The 21,014-nt window shown below is 53.6% G+C and overlaps 1 protein-coding gene across 4 annotated transcripts in view; it reads right to left on the bottom strand.

The window, feature by feature from the left end:
• The window catches only part of LOC116937582 (unconventional myosin-XVI-like), a 165,170-nt gene that overhangs the window by 38,945 nt on the left and 105,211 nt on the right, over positions 1-21,014 (bottom strand). For all 4 annotated transcript variants that reach the window (XM_076052242.1, XM_076052241.1, XM_032944726.2 and 1 more), the window contains exons 19-26: positions 20,858-20,929; positions 19,593-19,728; positions 15,045-15,132; positions 9,339-9,494; positions 8,782-8,997; positions 7,645-7,720; positions 6,823-7,016; positions 2,490-2,564 (exon numbers count right to left, since the gene is read on the bottom strand). In XM_076052242.1, the coding sequence (XP_075908357.1) occupies positions 2,490-2,564; positions 6,823-7,016; positions 7,645-7,720; positions 8,782-8,997; positions 9,339-9,494; positions 15,045-15,132; positions 19,593-19,728; positions 20,858-20,929 (1,013 nt within the window). The remainder of the gene's footprint in view (positions 1-2,489; positions 2,565-6,822; positions 7,017-7,644; positions 7,721-8,781; positions 8,998-9,338; positions 9,495-15,044; positions 15,133-19,592; positions 19,729-20,857; positions 20,930-21,014) is intronic.

The raw sequence follows: 21,014 nt of genomic DNA, 5'->3' as shown, positions 1-21,014 counted from the left end.
TGGGCGTGGATGATGTCCTTCTGGATGTCGGGACTAGTCATGATGGCGTTCTGCGGGGCGTTGTCGAAAAATTGTTTTTCTGTATCGACACAAGTACTGCTTCCCCCCTATGTTCCGTTTGGAATTGATAAGAGCTACCCTACTGCCTCTACTTGATTACTGTGATATCGTGTATAAATCCGCCCCAAGTACTGTACTGAAGAAGATTGATTCCATCTATCACTCGGCCTTAAGATTTGCATTGAACTGCCCATATAGGACTCACCACTGTGATCTCTACATTGGGTCAAACTTAACATCTCTTAATGTTCGACGGCTTGTACACCAGATCTTATTTATTCACGTTGTACTTACAAAAAAATCCGCAGACTACCTGCTGGATCTCCTCTCTGTTTCAAAGAACAAATTTGACCTCAGGTCTTCGCTCATCTACCAGCTTCACATTCCCTATTGCCGTACAAAAACCGGAGTAAGGGCCTTTGCTATTGATGCCCCCAGGGTCTGGAATGCTATTGCCAATAAACTGCAACTTGAATCACTACCTATGAGATCTTCACTCAAAACTGCTCTAGAGGAGTTGTACACCCCTAGCTGTCACTGCTACTCAGTGGCCTAAAATGAAATAAAATGTTTCGCTCCGGATGACCGCTGCAAAGTATTATCTGTATTTTGATTTAGCGTGCTGATCTTAAAGGTGCATTGAAAAATGTGACACTCCGACTGATGCTCCTGTTATTTGTGGAGTGACTCATGCAGCCAGCTGTGGCTCTAGGGTTTGGTGTTACATGTTATTTATGTAGTTTATTGTTAAAAATTCGGTCACAGTTCCTATGATCACTGTTACATTGCATTTATGGCTTTATTTTAGTGATTTCTAAAAGTTTTTTGGTTTTGCCATGTTTTTGTTTATGGTAGTACGGAGTTAGACTGATGGCCTTAATCTAAGTTTTCTTGTTGTTGTTTGACTTGCATCCCACTGGGATTTTTGCACACAGCGCTGGTGTACAGTGCTATTTCAGGAATATTTTGATGTTTTTTCCTGGATTTTCTGTTTGCACATGCACAAAGTCACTTTAAGATGTTTTCTTGTTCATGTTGTTGTTTGTTGCGGTTGCACCCGATTCAAGAGCCGAATGGCTCACAAGGCTACACCAAATAAATGAAACTATGAAACTAAACTATGAAACTATGAGCGCGATGCAGGCCAGCTCGAAGTCGCGTTTGCACAGGAACTGAAGCAGCTCGAGGAAGATGCCGCGGTTGAGCGACTCGTCCGACTCATTGTGGCCCCGGCAGGCCAGCCCCTGCTTCATCAGGAATCGAATCGCATCGACTGATTCCTCCAAACGAGTCCGATTGTCAGCAATCGCCTGGGCCGTCTGCGTCTCCAGGCCGTGCTTGCCCGTGATGATGTGCATCTCCGTGTTCATCAAGTCTCTGGCCTTCTGTACCACCTGGTAGTGAAGTGACTGCACGCCGCCTTGATGGTGGAGAAGGCAGCAATTGCGGCCAAGAACCCATCTGAGACGAACGCATCCGAGCGATTGTAGGACGGAAAGAGGAAGCATGGGGAGCAGTAGACGGACTCGGTGTGGAACGAGTATTCGAGCCAATGGTACCTCTCAAACCACGATGGCTGCGGGCGGTGCTTTTTCCGCCCCCGTACATACATACGGGGGCGTTGAATGAACCAGCCCTGCATCAGGTACGAACGACGGATCTCAGTGACACTGTTTGGATCCTACGTTGAAATGGCTGGTCTCGTCCTGGGATCCTGATCGACGACGCACACCCCCTGCGGGCAATGGCGCTGGAGGCGGGGAGTTGGCGAGCGTTTCTGCTTCCGATTCATGTTACCGCCGTTGAAGACAAAGGGTCAGGGGATCGCGAACGGTGATGCTGAGTTGGAGGACGCTCTGGCAAATGGCTCGCTCGACGCTTCTGCAGCCATCAATCCAGGGTCGAATTCGAACTGTGTGTGACCGGCATCGCGCTCGCTGAAGGTGTTTGCCTTCAGGGAAGTCGTGTACTGTATACGCAACTGCGCACAATTCTGTGAGTCACTTATAACTGCTTTGCCGTTACTTATTGCCAATTATGGACTCAGACTATTGTCCTATCATCTCACAGAGTCCCTGGCACGTAATAATATGCTAGACAGTGGCAGTGGGGGTCGCAAAATGCCGATTTATTACTCATAAACCCCAATGATCCGATCAAAATGAGGGATTTCGATCAGATCATTGGGGGGGCACGTGCCACCCCCCCCCCCCACCACTGGCTCCGCCACTGTTTGTCTTTGTTCCTTCGTAGGTGCTGCAATCTAGCCGCACTTGCCCCAACAATCTATGAAGGCTACACGGGTGATCTTTGTCTTTGTGAGACCGCCATCGCCCACACACCCACCACGTGCACTCAGCTGTTAGTGAAGACTGCCCTGGGTGGGGTGGTTAACCGGTCGGCGTGGGTCGGTGGCGACGTGGACTCACGGTGAGCTGCGTGCAGCGAGTGGGGGTTGAGTGGACGGACCCCGAGTACACCTGCTCAGACGCAGCCTCGCCAAGCTGGCACACACACACGTTACACACACGTTACACACACACGTTACACACACACACACACGTTACACGCACAAACACACGTTACACGCACACACACACGTTACACGCACACACACGTTACACGCACACACACACGTTACACACATGCACTACACATCCGTTACACATATACACACTACACACACACTACGCACACACACATTACACACACACACACATTACATACACACACACGTTACACGCACACACACACGTTACACGCACACACACACGTTACACACACAAACACACGACACACCCATGTTACACACACACGTTACACACATGTTACACACTACACACACACATTACACACTGCACACACACGTTACACACTACACACACACACACGTTACACACACCCCCACACACGTTACACACACACACGTTACACACACACACGTTACACGCACACGTTATACACACACACGTTATACACACACACACAAACACTACACACCTGTTACACACACACTACACACGCACGTTACACGCACACACACGTTACACACACGTTACACAGACGTTACACACAGACACACACACGTTACACGCACAGACACACACACGTTACACACTACACACACACACGTTACACCCACACAAACACTACACACGCACGTTACACGCACACGTTACACACAGACACACACACGTTACACACTACACACACACGTTACACACACACACACACGTTACACCCACACAAACACTACACACCTGTTACACACACACTACACAGGCACGTTACACGCACACACACGTTACACACACGTTACACACAGACACACACACGTTACACAGACGTTACACAGACGTTACACACAGACACACACGTTACACACACACGTTACACACAGACACACACGTTACACGCACACGTTACACACAGACACACACGTTACTACACACACGTTACACACACACACACGTTACACCCACACAAACACTACACACCTGTTACACACACACTACACACGCACGTTACACACACACACACACGTTACACACGCACGTTACACGCACACACACATTACACGCACACACACGTTACACAACAACCGCCATTCACCACTAAGTGGCGGTGATGTCACCATGACGCTTGTGCCAGGCTATGTGCACCTTGAGGCCACGTGAAGTGAGCTCCTCACACAATCCAGCCTGGTTAAACCCAGGATGGATCGTAGGCAGGCTAGCCTAAATGTTTCTAACCGGTGAAGATGTTCCATTAGGGGGGTCCACGTTTCGCAAGCATAGAGAAGGGAGGGAATGACTGTGGCCGAGAAGACCTGCAGCTTCGTGTGGAGCGAGAGACCAGGTAGCTTCCACACAGCGTTACACAACCGATGAAAAGATAATGCCGCTCGACTGATTCGGAGTGAGACCTCTGCTGTTAAACTGGAGCCGGTCATGAGCACACTGCCAAGGTATGGGAAACTCTCCACTCTCTCCACGACTGCCCTATCACCAATTGTGAGTTGTGGGGGTGGAGTGTCCGATGGTACAACATACCCAGGCAGGTGCTTAGTTTTAGTGTTGCTGATGGTAAGGCCCCACCTCTTGGTGGCACGTTCCAGGTTCAGCAGCAGCGCCTCCAACTCCTCCTCTGAGTAAGCAGCAATTACCAGATCGGCATATATAACGTGGTTGAGAAATAGGGAGCCATCCTTGGATTGCATCTGTGCAGGGCCGCCCTTTCCTGACACCGAATTGGGGCTCCGCAAGCCTCTCATCTGTGTGCCTGGCAGCATTCGCTTGGGAGATCATCTCTGCCCGGTGCCATTTCTGGTCTCAGACTCTGGAATGCCTTTAGTATTTCCTCAACAGATGGCACCTCAGCCAACCACTCACAGGGGATGACTTCTTCCAATATTTGAAACACCGCAGCCTCAGCAGGGTCATCTCCACTTTGTCCCACGATGTTTTCCATGCCGAAGGATTTCCCCTCCCCCAGGACTTCACAGAAATGCTCAGAAAATCTGCAAACCTATTCCTGAGGGTCGGAGATTGGCCCACCGTTTTTTCCCCTAATGACGCTGCAGGTTACTTTTTTGATGGAGTTAAAGAGCGGGCCATTGAGGCAGATTCCATCTCCTTAGCAACCCGTGACCACTACCCATGCTTGCAGCACCTCACGGCTCTCTGAACCTCCGAGCAAAGGCTGCCGTAAGCCTCCTCATTCTCTGATGTGGGATTCTGTAGACGATGAGAGTGGACCTGTCGCTTTTTCTCAGCCAGCCTGAACACCTCCTCTGTCAGCCAGGGTCTCTGGGGAGGTCTGGACCATGTACCCAAAGCAGCCATTGCAGCTGCCTGAGCCACAGTCCTAAACCACGCCCATTTCCCCTCAACATCTGGAGGAGTGGGGGATGATGCCAACCCCCGCCGCAAGCGATGATGAAATTCTCGCTTGTAACTTTCATCAGCTAGCTGAGACCAGGCCACCTTGAGTTTGAATTGGGTCGTGGGTGTATACCCACCACCGGAATGGAAGAATGGCAGGCATGTCGTCTTACAGATGACAAGTCGATGGTCAGTGGGCAGATCAGCTCCACGGTAGGTCCTGGTGTCAAGGATATGGGCCTGCATCCACTGTTCCATCACTACGTAGTCCAGCAGATGTTCTTGCTTGGACCCGGCATGCATCCGTGATGTTGTGTGGATGCGCCAATGCCAGAAGAGCGTGTTGGTAATTACAAGCTCATGGGCTTCACAAAAATCTAGCAGCCTCCTACCCTTGTTATTGAGCTGATCTGGCCCATGCCTGCCAATCACTCCAGACCAGGTGCCAGCATCATGACCAACTCTGGCATTGAAGTTGCCCAACAGGAGGACTCTATCCCGAGAGGCCACTTTAGCTAGCACCTGTGACAGGAGGTCATAAAACGCATCTGACTCATCGGCCTTGCCTGCATCCCGCCATCGATGTTCGTCTTCAGTGGGGGCATAAGAAACCACGACCACCATTCCTTGCCTCTGGTCGATGGGAAGGCGAGCCCAAAGTAGTCTGGGGCTTACCACTTTGCACACCTCACCACCACGCTCCCACACCCCCTTCAGTCTTGTGTTCAGAAAAAGAGCCACTCCCTGTTGTTTGGTAGTCTCCTGCCCCGAGTAGAGGACTGTCCACCCCTCATGGTGGCAGGAGCCAGAGCCGGTCCACCGGACCTCCTGAATACCACAGAGATCCAGGCGGTACCGGTCCAGCTCCCGACAGAGGAGTGGCAGCCTCTCCTCCGCAGTGAGCATTCGAACATTCCACGTGGCCACACATAGTGTTTTTTGTTGTTTCTGGAGGAGCCCCGAGGGTAAGGATTCAGTCTCCTGGCTCCGCCAAATGGGGTTTGGCGAGGAGACGTCATAGACACCTATCCGCCCGGGCCCTCCGGCATAAGCTTTTTTATTACATTGTGGTCGTGGTTTAGTGGTAATTAATTTAAGATGGAGGGATTACCAGCCCCTCGCACCAATCCAGAGCCCCCATTTGGCCGCTGTGGTGGTTTCAAATGCCATGAGGGAAATGGCCAATCTAAATTGGCCCTCCCCACACGACACTGCCCACCACAGTGTTGCCGTCTGGCCGAACACACACACGTTATACGCACACCTTACACACACGCACACACGTTACACTCACACACACACACTACACACACATACACACTACACACACACGTTACACACACACACGTTACACGCAAACACACCTTACACGCACAAAGACATTACACGCAAACACACCTTACACGCTCACACACACACACGTACACACACCCGTTACACACACGTACACACACGTTACACACACACACACGTTACACACACACACACACGTTAGACACACGTTACACACACACGTTAGACACACGTTACACATACACACGTTAGACACACGTTACACATACACACGTTAGACACACGTTACATGTTACACACACGCGTTACACGTACACACACACACGTACACACGTACACACACCCATTACACACACGTTACACACACGTTACACACACGTTACACACACACACGTTAGACACACGTTACACACACACACGTTAGACACACGTTACACACACACACGTTAGACACACGTTACACATACACACATCAGACACACGTTACATGTTACACACACGCGTTACACGTACACACACACACGTTACACACACACGCGTTACAGACAACGTCGTCAACGTCGTTGTCAACATCGTCCACTATCACCTCGTCTTCGTCGCGTTCGGACGGAAGACCGGCGACGCCGGCGGGATCGAGGGCGGCTGCGCCACCGGGGGGCAGCATCGGCGGTGCACTGTGAGACCTCCCCGGTGCGTGTCGGGAGAGAGCGCAGTCCGCGAGGGTGCCGGTGAGGGAGAGGCGAGCGCGGAACAGGCGGCTCACCAGCACGCTGGGGCTCACTGCACACGGCGCGGACGCGGCGAGGATGGAGATAGAGGGGCGGCCCCAGCAACGCACCGCCCGCGACGCAACGACCGGCCCGACGCACGCCGCGGCACCGAGCCACCTCGGCGCTCTGTCTCCCGCTCGGGTGCGCTCCGTCAGCGGCGACTCTCACCCTCTCTCTCTCGTCACCGGCGACCCTCACCCCCCCCCTTGTCACCGGCGACCCTCGCCCCCCCTTGTCACTGGCGATCCTCGCCCCCCCTTGTCACTGGCGACCCTCACCCCGCCTTGTCACTGGCGATCCTCGCCCCCCCTTGTCACTGGCGACTTTCGCCGCCCCTCGTCGCTGGCGACCATCGCCCCCCATCACCGGCGACCCTCACTCCCCCTCGTCACTGGCGACCCCCCCCCCCCGTCACCGGCGATCCTCGCTCCCTCTCGTCACTGGCGACACTCTTCCCCCTCGTCACTGGCGACCCCCCCCCCCCCCCCCGTCACTGGCGACACTCTTCCCCCTCGTCACTGGCGACCCCCCCCCCCCGTCACCGGTGATCCTCGCTCCCCCTCGTCCCCCCATCATCGCTGTTCCCCCGATGACCCCTGTCCCACTCTCATAACCTTCAGCCGCGAATGACCTCTGACCTTTCAGGAGTGAGGTCACTTGGTGTGGAAGTTCCAGCCTGTTGCGGGTTACGACCCCGCTCAAGTCATAGGTCACCTGCAAACAAAGATCCCCCATATAGCCTTCACAGATTGTTGGGTCAAGTGCTGAAAGCGAGCACCTATGAAGGTCAGCACGGCACACGAGGGGGTGGGTGGCCAACACCACGCCCAGCCGCCTTTGTGTCCCCCGTGGCGATGTCTACACACCACACCAGGTACTCATCGGAGGCTGAGTCGACCTAGTGGAGGCCCAGTACACGGTTCAGATAATCGTCACCGGTGTTGGCCACGAGTGGGAATCCAACTTGCGTTGGCAGGCTCGTATCGCAGCGCGCTCGCCGCTACACTCCAGTGTATCAACCGTGACACTGTGGCAGCATCCATGTATGGAAAAGGCTCCGTGATCCGGTATCCATGGGGATTGGAGGGTGCCGGTTAATCAAACACGCATGTACACGCACGCACACACACATACGCCGGCCTGAGCACGTTGAAACTAAACTAAACAAAAAAAATGTATTGACCAGGTATGGGCCACTTAGCTATACAGCTCTTTTTCAGAATGACCTGGTCATCACAAATGATAGCTCAACGAAGTGGCTTATATTTATCACGTGGAAATTCATGGCAGCCAAATACTGTGACGTTGATTCTAAATGTGGAAGGGAAAAAAAACCCGGAGGATCCGGAGACAAATCCACGCGACCATGGGGAGAGAGAGACGCAGGCGTCAGGGTCGGGATCAAACCCACAACCTCCTGCATACCAGGCGAGGGAGTTAACATCTTCTAGCCAGCGTGGCGCTCATTGAGCAGTGTCCCTCATACCTAGTCAATCCCCTACCTTCCCAGGATCCATACCGTCCCAGTCCCCATACCTTCCCACTCCCCCCATTCCTTCCCACTCCCTGTACCTTCCCACTCCCACGTACCTTCCCACTCCCCCCATACCTTCCCACTCCCCCCGTACCTTCCCACTCCCCCCGTTCCTTCCCACTCCCCCCGTTCCTTCCCACTCCCCCCATTCCTTCCCACTCCCTGTACCTTCCCACTCCCACGTACCTTCCCACTCCCCCCATTCCTTCCCACTCCCACGTACCTTCCCACTCCCACGTACCTTGCCAGCAAAGTGGCGCACCACAAACGAGATCCCACAATCCCCGGCGGGCGGCGTGTTGCCGTTGCCGTCGTGGGTCGCCGCGGCAATGGCGTTTCTGAGGGGCGTGGCCTGCAGCAGGAGGCGGAGCTTGTGCGGCAGGCCACTCTCCGCCTCGTCCGATTGGCCGGCAGCCTCCGACTCGGCGTCCAATAGGGAGAGGAATCCGCCGGGGGCCTGAGGGACAGGGCAGGGGGGTGAGGGCCTTTGGCGGCTTCGTCACCGGACGCGAGGCGACCGTCCGGTTACCGTGGCGACGCGACGGTGGTGTCCGGGTAAGGGCGACCATGCGTCCGGGGTCCTGTACTGAAGCATTGGTGCCCATCCGCAGTTTACGGGCCTGAGCCAGTGGGTGGTAATTCCACCTTCCTGTGGCCGGGGCGATTGTCCATAGGGAAACCACTGCTGACTTCTGCACAAAGGAGTGGGTGGGGCTGCCTGAGTAGTGGGAAGGGACTGACGATGGGAGGGAGGGAGGCAGGGAGGGAGAGAGGGGAGCAGAGGCAGGGAGGGGCTACCTGGAAGAAGAACTGCAAGACGTGGCAGTTGCTGGGCGGTGGAGGTGGGGTCGTCTCCATGGCGATGCCCTCCTCCTGGCACTGGCTCCACTCCAGGGCAAAGGTGGCACGGTGTGCATGGTACTGCAGGCGCTCCACCAGTAAGGTGGAGCACAGCTGTCACACACAAAGACAAAGATCTCCGTGTAGCCTTAACAGACTGTCGTGGCAAGTGCTGTTAGCGGGCACGTATGAAGTCCGGCACGGCACACGATGAGGTGGGTGGCCAGCACCACGCCTGGCCGCTTTCGTCTCCCTAGTGGCAATGTTTACACAATGCACCAGTTACTCATTTGAGGCTGAGCCGACCTAGGGGAGGACCAGGACGTATTCAGATAATCGCTACTGATGTTGGCCGTGAGCGGGAATTGAACTCGCGTGACCGGGTTCGTAGTGCGGTGCATTAACTGCTCCACGCACGCACAACAACTACCATTCACCACCACGGTGCTTGTGCCTGGCTATGTGCACGTTAAGGCCACGTTAAGTGCACATACACATGCACGTACAACGACAACAACACTAAGTGGCGGTGACGTCACCACGACGCTTGTGCCAGGCTATGTGCACGTTGAGGCCACGTGAAGTGTCGAACACCCCCTGGCAGGAGGTCACGGGGCAGACCCAGATGCCACAGGTCGACTGACTGAGACGACTGGCTGATGCACCACCTGTGCTCCCTACTGTGCCAACTTGCTGTGCTTTAGCCACCCGGCGCTCCACTTGTTATTGTGTCACTCCTCCGCCCTCCGTTGTTGTTGGAGGGCGACTGCCTCCAACTGCTCAGTAGCGTCCTTCACCAGCCTCGTCCACAGAGGCCGATCTTGACACTGCTGGTACCAGTCATCGGCAAGTCCATTCAGCTCCACGTCCTCCTGTACCACATCACTCCATCTCTTCTCTAGCCCGTGCCACACCCGTTTAGCCCCCTCAATCCGGCCGAACAAAAGCTGTTTATGCATGCGGTGACTGGGCATGCGGGCTACATGACCCAGCCAATGCAGCCTTGCCTGCCGGAGGAGCTCACTGATGGGACTTTGTCCACATCTTTCAAGGATTTGTGAGCTCCTCACACAATCCAGCCTAGTTAAACCCAGGATAGATCGTAGACAGACCAGCCTAAGTATTTCTAACCGGCGAAGATGTTCCATTACGGGGGTCCACGTTTCGCAAGCATAGAGAAGGAAGGGAATGACCGTGGCCGAGAAGACCTGAAGCTTCGTATGGAGTGATAGACCAGGTAGCTTCCACACAGCGTTACGCAACCTATGAAAAGATAATGGTGCTCAAATGATTCGGAGTGAGACCTCTACTGTTAAACCGGAGCCAGTAATTAGCACACTGCCAAGGTATGGGAAACTCTCCACTCTCTCCACAACTGCCCCATCACCAATTGAGAGTTGTGGGGGTGGAGTGTCCGATGGTACAAAATACCCAGGCAGGTGCTTAGTTTTGGTCGGGCTGAGGTTAAGGCCCACCTCTTGGTGGCAAGCTCCAGGTTCAGCAGCAGCACCTCCAACTCCTCCTGAGTGAGCAGCAATTACCAGATCATCGGCATACATAACATGGTTGAACAATAGGGAGCCATTCCTTGACCGCACCCAGGCATTGATCAGCCTCCCATTGTATCTGTAACAAATGTAAATTCCTCCGGAACAGCTATTGAAGGCTTCACGAACTACGTAGTCAAAATAGATGTTAAATAATATGGGAGCCAGAGGACATCCCTGTCGCACCCCAAGGTGAACAGCAAATGGCTCCGACTCTTGGCCACTTAGTTTTACCCGGGTCCGCTCACCATCATGAAGGTCCTTAATGATCGTGAGCAGAGGGTCAGGGAATCCAAAAGCACGAAGAACAACCCAGAGCCCAGGCCTACTGATGGTATCATAGGCCTCGACCAGGTCAATAAAGCAGATATGTAGGTCTTGTTGAAATTCCTTACACCTCAGCTGTAGCAGACGGACAGAAAATATGGCATCTGTGCAGGACCACCCTTTCCTGAAACCACATTGGGGCTCCGCAAGCCTCTCCTTAGCGTGCTTAGCAAGGCGACGTTGAATAATCCTTGCCAGGACCTTATCCGGCACACTGAGGAGTGAGATGCCCCTGTAGTTGTTACAGTCTGTGCGGTTCCCCTTCTTAAAAAGGGGGACCACCAGGGCATCCTTCCAATCCTGCAGAGCCCGTCCAGTGGTCCAGATCGTTGTTATGATCTTCTTTGATTCTTTCGGTAAAGTCACGTAGAATGAGAATAAAATAATAAATTGATAAAATAAAATAACACAATAATATTCTCACGACGTTTCGGCCACAACACAAGCGGCCTTCATCAGGTGAAGGGGACGAGACTGTTTGGAGGACAGCGCTGGAGTGAGAAAGCCACGCTGAGATCACGACCTTTAAGCTTAGAGTCGCGGCATAAAAGCTTAAAGGTCGTGATCTCAGCGTGGCTTTCTCACTCCAGCGCTGTCCTCCAGACAGTCTCGTCCCCTTCACCTGATGAAGGCCGCTTGTGTTGTGGCCGAAACGTCGTGAGAATATTATTGGGTTATTTTATTTTATCAATTTATTATTTTATTCTCATTCTACGTGACTTTACCGAAAGAACCAAAGAAGATGAATCCTTGCAGTCACGAAAGCTTTAAATCGATGTTGTTATGATGTCATGTAGGGCAGTCGGTGGCCAAACGCCACCCTCCCTCAGCATTTCACTTGGGAGATCATCTCTGCCCGGTGCCTTTCCTGGTCTCAGACTCTGGATCGCCTTCAGTACTTCCTCAACAGATGGCACCTCAGCCAGCCACTCACAGGGGGTGACTTTCTCCTCCAATATTTTAGGCACCACAGCCTCAGCAGGGTCATCCACACTTTGTCCTACGTAGTTTTCCTGGCTAAGGGATTTCCCATCCCTCAGGACCTCAGAAATACTCAGCAAATCTGCAAACCTGTACCTGGGGGTCAGAGATTAGATCACCGTTCTTTCCCCTAATGATGGCAATAGGTGTGGCGCTGCAGGTTACTTTTGTATGGAATTAAAGAGCGATTTTTGATCGCGGGCGACTAAGGCAGACTCCATCTCCTCAGCAAACCGTGACCACCACCCATCCTTGCAGCGCCTCACGGCTCTCCGAACCTCCGAGCGAAGGCTGCGGTAAGCCTCCTCATTCTCCGACGTGAGATGCTGTAGCCGATGAGAGTGGACCTGTCGCGTTTTTTCAGCCAGCTTGAACACCTCCTCTGTGAACCAGGGTCTATGGGGAGGTCTGGACCGTGTACCCAAAGCAGCATGAGCTACAGTCCTAAACCTGGCCCATTTCCCCTCGACATCAGGAGGAGTGGGGGACGATGCCAACCCCAGCTGCAAATGATGATGAAATTCTCGCTTGCAACTTTCATCAGCTAGCTGAGACCAGACCACTAAGAGTTTGAATGGGGTCCTGGGTGTACACCCACCACTGGAGTGGAAGAATGGCAGGCGCATCTTACAGATGACAAGTCGATGGTCAGTGGGCAGATCAGCTCAACGGTAGGTCCTGGTGTCAAGGACATGGGCCCGTATCCGCTGTTCCGTCACTATCTAGTCCAGCAGATGTTATTGTTTGGACCCGGCATGCATCCATGATGTGGTGTGGATGCGCCGATGCCGGAACAGCGTGTTGGTAATTACCAGCCCATGGGCTGCACATACGTCCAAAAGCCTCCTACCGTTGTTATTGAGCTGATCTTACCCATGCCTTCTGAACACTCCAACCCAGGTGTCTGCACCATGATCCACTTGGGCATTAAAGTCAGCCCATGGGCTGCACAAAAATCTAGCGGCCTCCTGCCGTTGTTATTGAGCTGATCTGGCCCATGCCTTCCAATTACTCCAGACCAGGTGCCAGCATCATGACTAACTCTGGCATTGAAGTCGCCCAACAGGATGACTATCCCAAGGGGCCACTTCAGCTAGCACCTGTGACAGGAGGTCATAGAACGCATCTGACTCATCGGCCTTGCCTGCATCCCTCCACGGATGTTCGTCTTCAGTCGGCGCATAAGTAACCATGACCACCACTCCTGACCTCTGGTTGATGGGAAGGCGAGCCCAAAGTAGCCTGAGGCTTAGAGCTTCCCACACCTCACCACCACACTCCCATGCCCCCTTCATTCTTTTATTCAAAAGAAGAGCCACACTCTGTTGTTTGGAAGTCTCCTGTCCCGAGTAGAGGACTGTCCACCCCTCATGGTGGCAGGAGTCAGAGGCCGTCCACCGGACCTCCTGAATACCACAGAGATCCAGGTGGTACTGGTCCAGCTCCCGACAGAGAAGTGGCAGCCTCTCCTCCGCAGTGAGCATTCGAACATTCCATGTGGCCACACATAGTGGTTTTTTGTTGTTTCTGGAGGAGCCCTGAGGGTAAGGATTCAGTCTCCTGGCTCCGCCAAATAGGGTTTGCCTAGAAGACGTCATAGAAGCCTATCCACCCGGGCCCTCCGGCACAAGCTTATTTATTACATTTTGTGGTCGTGGTTTAGTGGTAATTAATTGAAGGTAGAGGAATTACCAGCCCCACCCACCTGTCCAGAGCCCCCATTTAGCTGCTCTGGTTGTTACAAATGCCATGAGGGGAAAGGCCAATCGGAATTGGCCCTCAAACCACAGCACTGCCCACGACAGTGTTGCCCGTCCGGCACCACAAGGAGGTAACGGGTTGTTTTTGCCGCACGAACACTCACATACACAAATGCACACGCCGACCTGAGTGCAGCTCATGCGCGCCTGTTTAGACGTTGAGCCTAAACTCAACTATTTTTGTATTTTACCAGGTAAGGCTCCACTGAGCTATGTAGTTCTTGTTCAAAAGCGACCTGGGCCATAACAAATGATAGCTCAACAACAAAGTGGGCTTATTATCATCATCATCGCGTGGAGGGAAAAAACGAAGGATCCGGAGAAAATCCATTCGCGGACAAACACACACACACACTCAGACCTGCTTTAGATCATCATCAGCGGTAAAAATGGTGTTTAGTATTTGTATTCATCCTAGTTATTGTCTAGCGATGTTTTTTAGAAAGGGCTTTTACATTTTTCTGGGTTAGATCGTGTAAATATAAATGTGTCGTTAAACCCACCACCACCCGACACAGCCAGTTAGTGAGGGGTTGTGACGTAAATAGAACATGCCAATTCCTTACTAGTACAACACAGCGGTGTGTTGGGGAGCAAATCTGCAACATTTACAATCTAAGTGCGACGTGTTAAACTGACTAACCTCTCTGGGTTTTTACGCGTTTGTTGAACTAATTTTGCTTGTAGTCTCTGCATGCAGCTAGAGTATTCATTTCAATTGTACTGTTGCCTATCTGTGGTCGCCGTGTACCAAACCCCATGAGCTAGGTCAGCGTTCAGTGGTGAATGTTACAGCTTTGGCTGTTGTGCCACTTTATAAGAAAGTAACCCCAGCAGTGTTCAAGAGCCTCCTGCAGTTAACGTCTCCTCTGGTTAATTCTCCTGTGGTCAACATCCGCTTTGTTAATGTCTCCTGTTGCGATCTCGTAACGAGATCGCAACACGTTCATCGGCACCGTGAAGGTTCACCGGGTGTCTATTATTCCTCGATCAGATGAAACTGAGCTGTGACCCCACACGTGCGCATGGTGGTGAGGCCGGACACCCACCTGCTCAAAGGTGTTGGTGGTGGTGCCACCGCCGCCGGACGTGTGCAGGCCAGGGTAGTCCAGCACCGCGATGCCTCGCACCAGCTCGCTGCATGGCATCATGGGGGCACACGCAGAGAAGACGCTCAGTCCTGGCTTGTGTGCACACGTGTGTTTGTACTTGTGTGTACGTGTGTGTGTGTACGTGTGTGTGTGTATGTTTAATTCGTAGTTTCGCCACCCTCCCTCAGCGAAATGCTGAGGGAGGGTGGCGTTTGTGCACAGACTGCCCTATATGACATCATAACAACAGTCTGGACCACTGGACGGGTTCCGCAGGATTGGAAGGATGCCCTGGTGGTCCCCCTTTTTAAGAAGGGGGACCGCACAGACTGTAACAACTACAGGGGCATCTCACTCCTCAGTGTGCCGGGAAAGGTCCTGGCAAGGATTATTCAGCATCGCCTTGCCAGGCACGCTGAGGAGAGGCTTGCGGAGCCCCAATGTGGTTTCAGGAAAGGGCGGTCCTGCACAGATGCCATATTTTCTGTCCGTCTGCTACAGCAGAGGTGTAGGGAATTCCAACAAGACCTACATCTCTGCTTTATTGACCTGGTCAAGGCCTATGATACCATCAGTAGGCCTGGGCTCTGGGTCGTTCTTCGTGCTTTTGGAGTACCTGACCCTCTGCTCACGATCATTAAGGACCTTCATGATGGTGAGCGGGCCCGGGTAAAACTACGTGGCCGGGAGTCAGAGCCATTCCCTGTACACCTTGGGGTGCGACAGGGATGTCCTCTGGCTCCCACATTATTTAACATCTATTTTGACCACGTAGTTCGTGAAGCCTTCAATAGCTGTACCGGGGGAATCTCCATATGGTACAGATATAATGGGAGGCTAATCGATGCCCGGGTGCGGTCAAGGGATGGCTCCCTATTGCTCAACCACGTTATGTATGCTGATGACTTGGTAATAGCTGCTCAGTCAGAGGAGGAGTTGAAGACGCTGCTGCTGAGACTGGAGCGTGCCACTAAGAGGTGGGGCCTTACCATCAGCCCCACCAAAACTAAGCACCTGCCTGGGTATTTTGTACCATCGGACACTCCACCCCCACAACTCCCAATCGGTGATGGGGCAGTTGTGGAGAGAGTGGAGAGTTTCCCATACCTGGGCAGTGTGCTTATGACTGGCTCCAGTTTAACAGCAGAGGTCTCACTCCGAATCAGTCGAGCGGCAATATCTTTTCATCGGTTGCGTAACGCTGTGTGGAAGCTACCTGGTCTGTCGCTCCGCACTAAACTTCAGGTCTTCTCGGCCACGGTCATTCCCTCCCTTCTCTACGCTTGCGAAACGTGGACCCCCCTAATGGAACATCTTCGCCGGTTAGAAACATTTAGGCTGGCCTGCCTACGATCCATCCTGGGTTTAACCAGACTGGATTGTGTGAGGAGCTCACAAATCCTTGAAAGATCTGGGCAGGGTCCCATCGGTGAGCTCCTCCGGCAGGCAAGGCTGCGATGGCTGGGTCATGTAGCCCGCATGCCCAGCCACCGCATGCCGAAACAGCTTTTGTTTGGCCGGATTGAGGGGGCTAAGCGGGCGCGGCACGGGCTAGAGAAGAGATGGAGTGATGTGGTACAGGAGGACGTGGAGCTGAGTGGACTTGCCGATGACTGGTACCAGCGGTGTCAAGATCGGCCTCTGTGGAGGAGGCTCGTGAAGGATGCTACTGGGCAGTTGGAGGCAGTCGCCCTCCAACAACAACGGAGGGCGGAGGAGCGACGCTCACAACAGCGAGCGGAGCGCCGGGTGGCTAAAGCACAGCAGGTTGGCACAGTAGGGGGCACAGGTGGTGCATCAGCCAGTCATCTCAGTCAGTCGACCCGTGGCACCTGGGTCTGCCCCGTGACCTCCTGCCAGCGGGCGTTCGACACTTCACGTGGCCTCAGGGTGCACATAGCCTGGCACAAGCGTCGTGGTGACGTCACCGCCACTTAGTGGCGAATGGCGGTTGTTGTTGTTGTTGTTGTGTGTATGTGGAGCTGATCTGCCCTCTGACCATCGACTTGTCATCTATAAGATGCGCCTGCTATTCTTCCACTCCGGTGGTGGGTGTACACCCAGGACCCCATTCCAACCTAAGGTGGCCTGGTCTCAGCTAGCTGATGGGAGTTGCAAGCGAGAATTTCATCATCGCATGCAGCTGGGGTTGGCATCGTCCCCCACTCCTCCTGATGTCGAAGGTAAATCGGCGAGGTTTAGGACTGTGACTCATGCAGCTGCAATGGCTGCTTTGGGTATGCGGTCCAGATCCCGGCTGACAGAGGTGTTCAGGATGGTTGAGAAAAAGCGACAGGCCCACTCTCATCGGCTACAGCATCCCACGTCAGAGAATGAGGAGGCTTACCCCAGCCTTTGCTCGGAGGTTCGGAGAGCCATGAGGCGCTGCAAGGATGGGTGGTGGTCGTGGGTGGCTGAGGAGATGGAATCTGCCTCAGTGGCCCGCGATCACAAATCGCTCTTTAATTCTATCAAAAAAGTAATTTGATCCAATCTCCGACCCCAGGAACAGCTTTGCAGATTTGCTGAGCATTTCTGTGAGGTCCTGGGGGAGGGAAGTCCCTCATCCTGCAAAACATCATGGGGCAAAGTGGGGATGACCCTGCTAAGGCTGCCATGCCTCAAATATTGGAGGAAGAAGTCACCCCCTGTGAGTGGCTGGCTGAGGTGCCATCTGTTGAGGAAGTAAAGGAAAGGCACCGGGCAGAGATGATCTCCCAATCGAAATGGTGAGGGAGAGTTTCCATCTGTGCACAGACTGCCCTACGTGACATCATAATAACAGTCTGGGCCACTGGACGGGTTCCACAGGATTGGAAGGATGCCCTGGTGGTCCCCCTCTTTAAGAAGGGGGACCACACAGACTGTAACAACTACAAGAGTATCTCACTCCTCAGTGTGCCGGGAAAGGTCCTGGCAAGGATTATTCAACATCACCTTGCCAGGCATGCTGAGGAGAGGCTTGCAAAGCCCCCAATGTGGTTTCAGGAAAGGGCCGTCCTGCAGATGCCATATTTTCTGTCCATCTGCTACAGCAGAGCTGTAGGGAACTCCAACAAGACCTAGATCTCTGATTTATTGACCTGGCCAAGGCCTTTGATACCATCAGTAGGCCTGGGCTCTGGGTTGTTCTTCATGCTTTCGGAGTCCCTGACTCTCTGCTTACGGTCATTAAGGACCTTCATGATGGTGAGCAGGCCCGCGTAAAACTACGTGGCTGGGAGTCAGAGCCATTCGCTGTTCACCTTGGGGTGCGACAGGGATGTCCTCTGGCTCCCACATTATTTTACATCTATTTTGACCACGTAGTTCGTGAAGCCTTCTATTTCTATACTGTAGGAATTTCCATCTAGGCTGATTGATGCCCGGGTGGCTCCCTATTGGTCAACCATTTTATGTATGGCGATGAAATGGTAATTGCTGCTCATTCAGAGGAGGAGTTGGAGGCACTGCTGCTGAACCTGGAGCATGCCATTAAGAGGTGGGGCCTTACCATCAGCCCCACCAAAACTAAGCACCTGCCTGGGTATTTTGTACCATCGGACACTACACCCCCACAACTCCCAATCGGTGATGGGGCAGTTGTGGAGCGAGTAGAGAGTTTCCCGTACCTGGGCAGTGTGCTTATGACCGGCTCCGGTTTAACAGTAGAGGTCTCACTCCAAATAATTTGAGCAAAATTATCTTTTCATAGGTTGCATAACGCTGTGTGGAAGCTACCTGGTCTCTTGCTCCACACGAAGCTTCAGGTCACAGTCATGCTCTCCTGTCTCTATGCTTGGGAAACGTGGACCCCCCTAATGGAACATCTTCACGAATTATAAACATTTAGGCTGGCCTGCCTTCGAACCATCCTGATTTAACCAGGCTGAATTGTGAGGAGCTCACAAATCCTTGAAAGATCTGGACAAAGTCCCATCAGTGAGCTCCTCCCGCAGGCAAGGCTGCATTGGCTGGGTCATGTCGCCCGCATGCCCAGCCACCACATGCCTAAACAGCTTTTGTTTGGCCGGTCACAGCACGGGCAAGAGAAGAGATGGAGTGATGTGGTATAGTAGGATGTGGAGCTCAGTGGACTTGCCGATGACTGGTACCAGCGTTGTCAAGATCGGCCTCTGTGGAGGAGGTTCGTGAAGGACGCTACTGGGCAGTTGGAGGCAGTCGTCCTCCAACAACAACGGAGGGCGGAGGAGTGACACTCACAACAACGAGCGGAGCGCCGGGTGGTTCAAGCACAGCAAGTTGGCACAGTAGGGGGCACAGGTGGTGCATAAGCCAGTCGTCTCAGTCAGTCGACCCGTGGCATCTGGGTCTGCCCGGTGACCTCCTGCCAGCGGGCGTTCGACACTTCGCGTGGCCTCAAGGTGCACATAGCCTGGCACAAGCATCGTGATGACGTCACCGCCACTTAGTGGTGAATGGCGGTTGTTGTGTGTATGTGAGTACGTGTGTGTGCGTGTGTGTGCGTGTGTGTGCGTGTGTGCGTGTGTGTGAGTGTGTGCGTACCCAGTGTGCTGCGCTCGCGTCTGTGTGTCGACGAGGTGGACGATGTAAGAGAAGAGGCGCGAATAGAGAGACTGAGCGAGCAGATCCCTCACTCGCTCAGCCTCGCTCACCAGCACGCGGCGGCACACCATCTCACCTGCACCACACCACACCGCATCACCTCACCTGCAACACATTACCTCACCTGCACCACACCACACTACACCACACTGCATCACAACAGACCACACTTCGCCATACTTCATCATACCACCTCACCTGCACCGCACCACAACGTGTCATACCACAACGCGTCACACCATACCATGTCACAACCACGCTGCGTCACACCATGCCGCTTTATGCCATGCTGCATCACACTGCACCACACTGCCTCACACCACACCGCATCACTCCACACCACACCGTATCACACCACACCACGTCACATCACATCACATCAAACCACATCACTCCACACTACATTATATCATACCACATTCTGTCACACCACACCGCGTCACACCACATCGCGTCGTCACACCACATCGCATTATCACACCACACCATATTACCCCACACTGCGTTATACACACCGTGTCACACCACACTGCTTCACAACACACCTCGTCAAACCACACGGCGTCACACCAGACGTCACACCACACCATATAACACCACATCGTGTTACACCACATCGTGTCACACCACACCGAGTAACAATCACACCACACCGTGTCACACCACACCGCATTACACTACACCGCGTCACACCACACCGCGTCACACCGCATCGCGTCATCACAACACGTCACACCATACCACGACGCGTCACACCACACCATGTCACACCACGTCATACCACACCGCGTCACACCACACTGCTTCACACAACACCACGTCACACACCTCGTCAAACCACACCGCATCATACCACACAAAGTCACACTACACTGCTTCACACCACACCGTGTCGCACCACACCACGTCACACCACACCGCGTCATACCACACCGTTTCACACCACACCGCTTCACACCATGTTACACCACACTACATCACACCACTCCCGCTTCACATTGTGTTACACCACATCACTTCACACCACACCACACCGTGTCACCCCACACCGTGTCACACCACACCGTGTCACACCACATCACTTCACACCACACCACACCGTGTCACACCACATCACTTCACACCACACCGTGTCACACCACATCACTTCACACCACACCACACCGTGTCACACCACACCGTGTCACACCACACCGTGTCCGCACCTCTGACGATGCGGCTGCTCGTTGCGAGCGCCGCCCCCAGCTCCTGGGGCTCCACCTGCAGGAGACCGCCGACTGCACCACAGAGACAGCGCCCACTCATCAGCAGGCCCCACGGCTGCTCCCCTGCGTGTGTGGGAGCGTGTGTGTGGGAGCGTGT

This window comes from Petromyzon marinus, chromosome 55, assembly GCF_048934315.1.
Source record: "Petromyzon marinus isolate PM22_M1 ecotype Great Lakes invasive population chromosome 55, UKy_Petmar_22M1.pri1.0, whole genome shotgun sequence".
Lineage (NCBI taxonomy): Eukaryota > Metazoa > Chordata > Hyperoartia > Petromyzontiformes > Petromyzontidae > Petromyzon > Petromyzon marinus.
The sequence above is the reverse complement of the archived record's forward strand: the minus strand, read 5'-3'. Positions and strand labels throughout refer to the sequence as shown.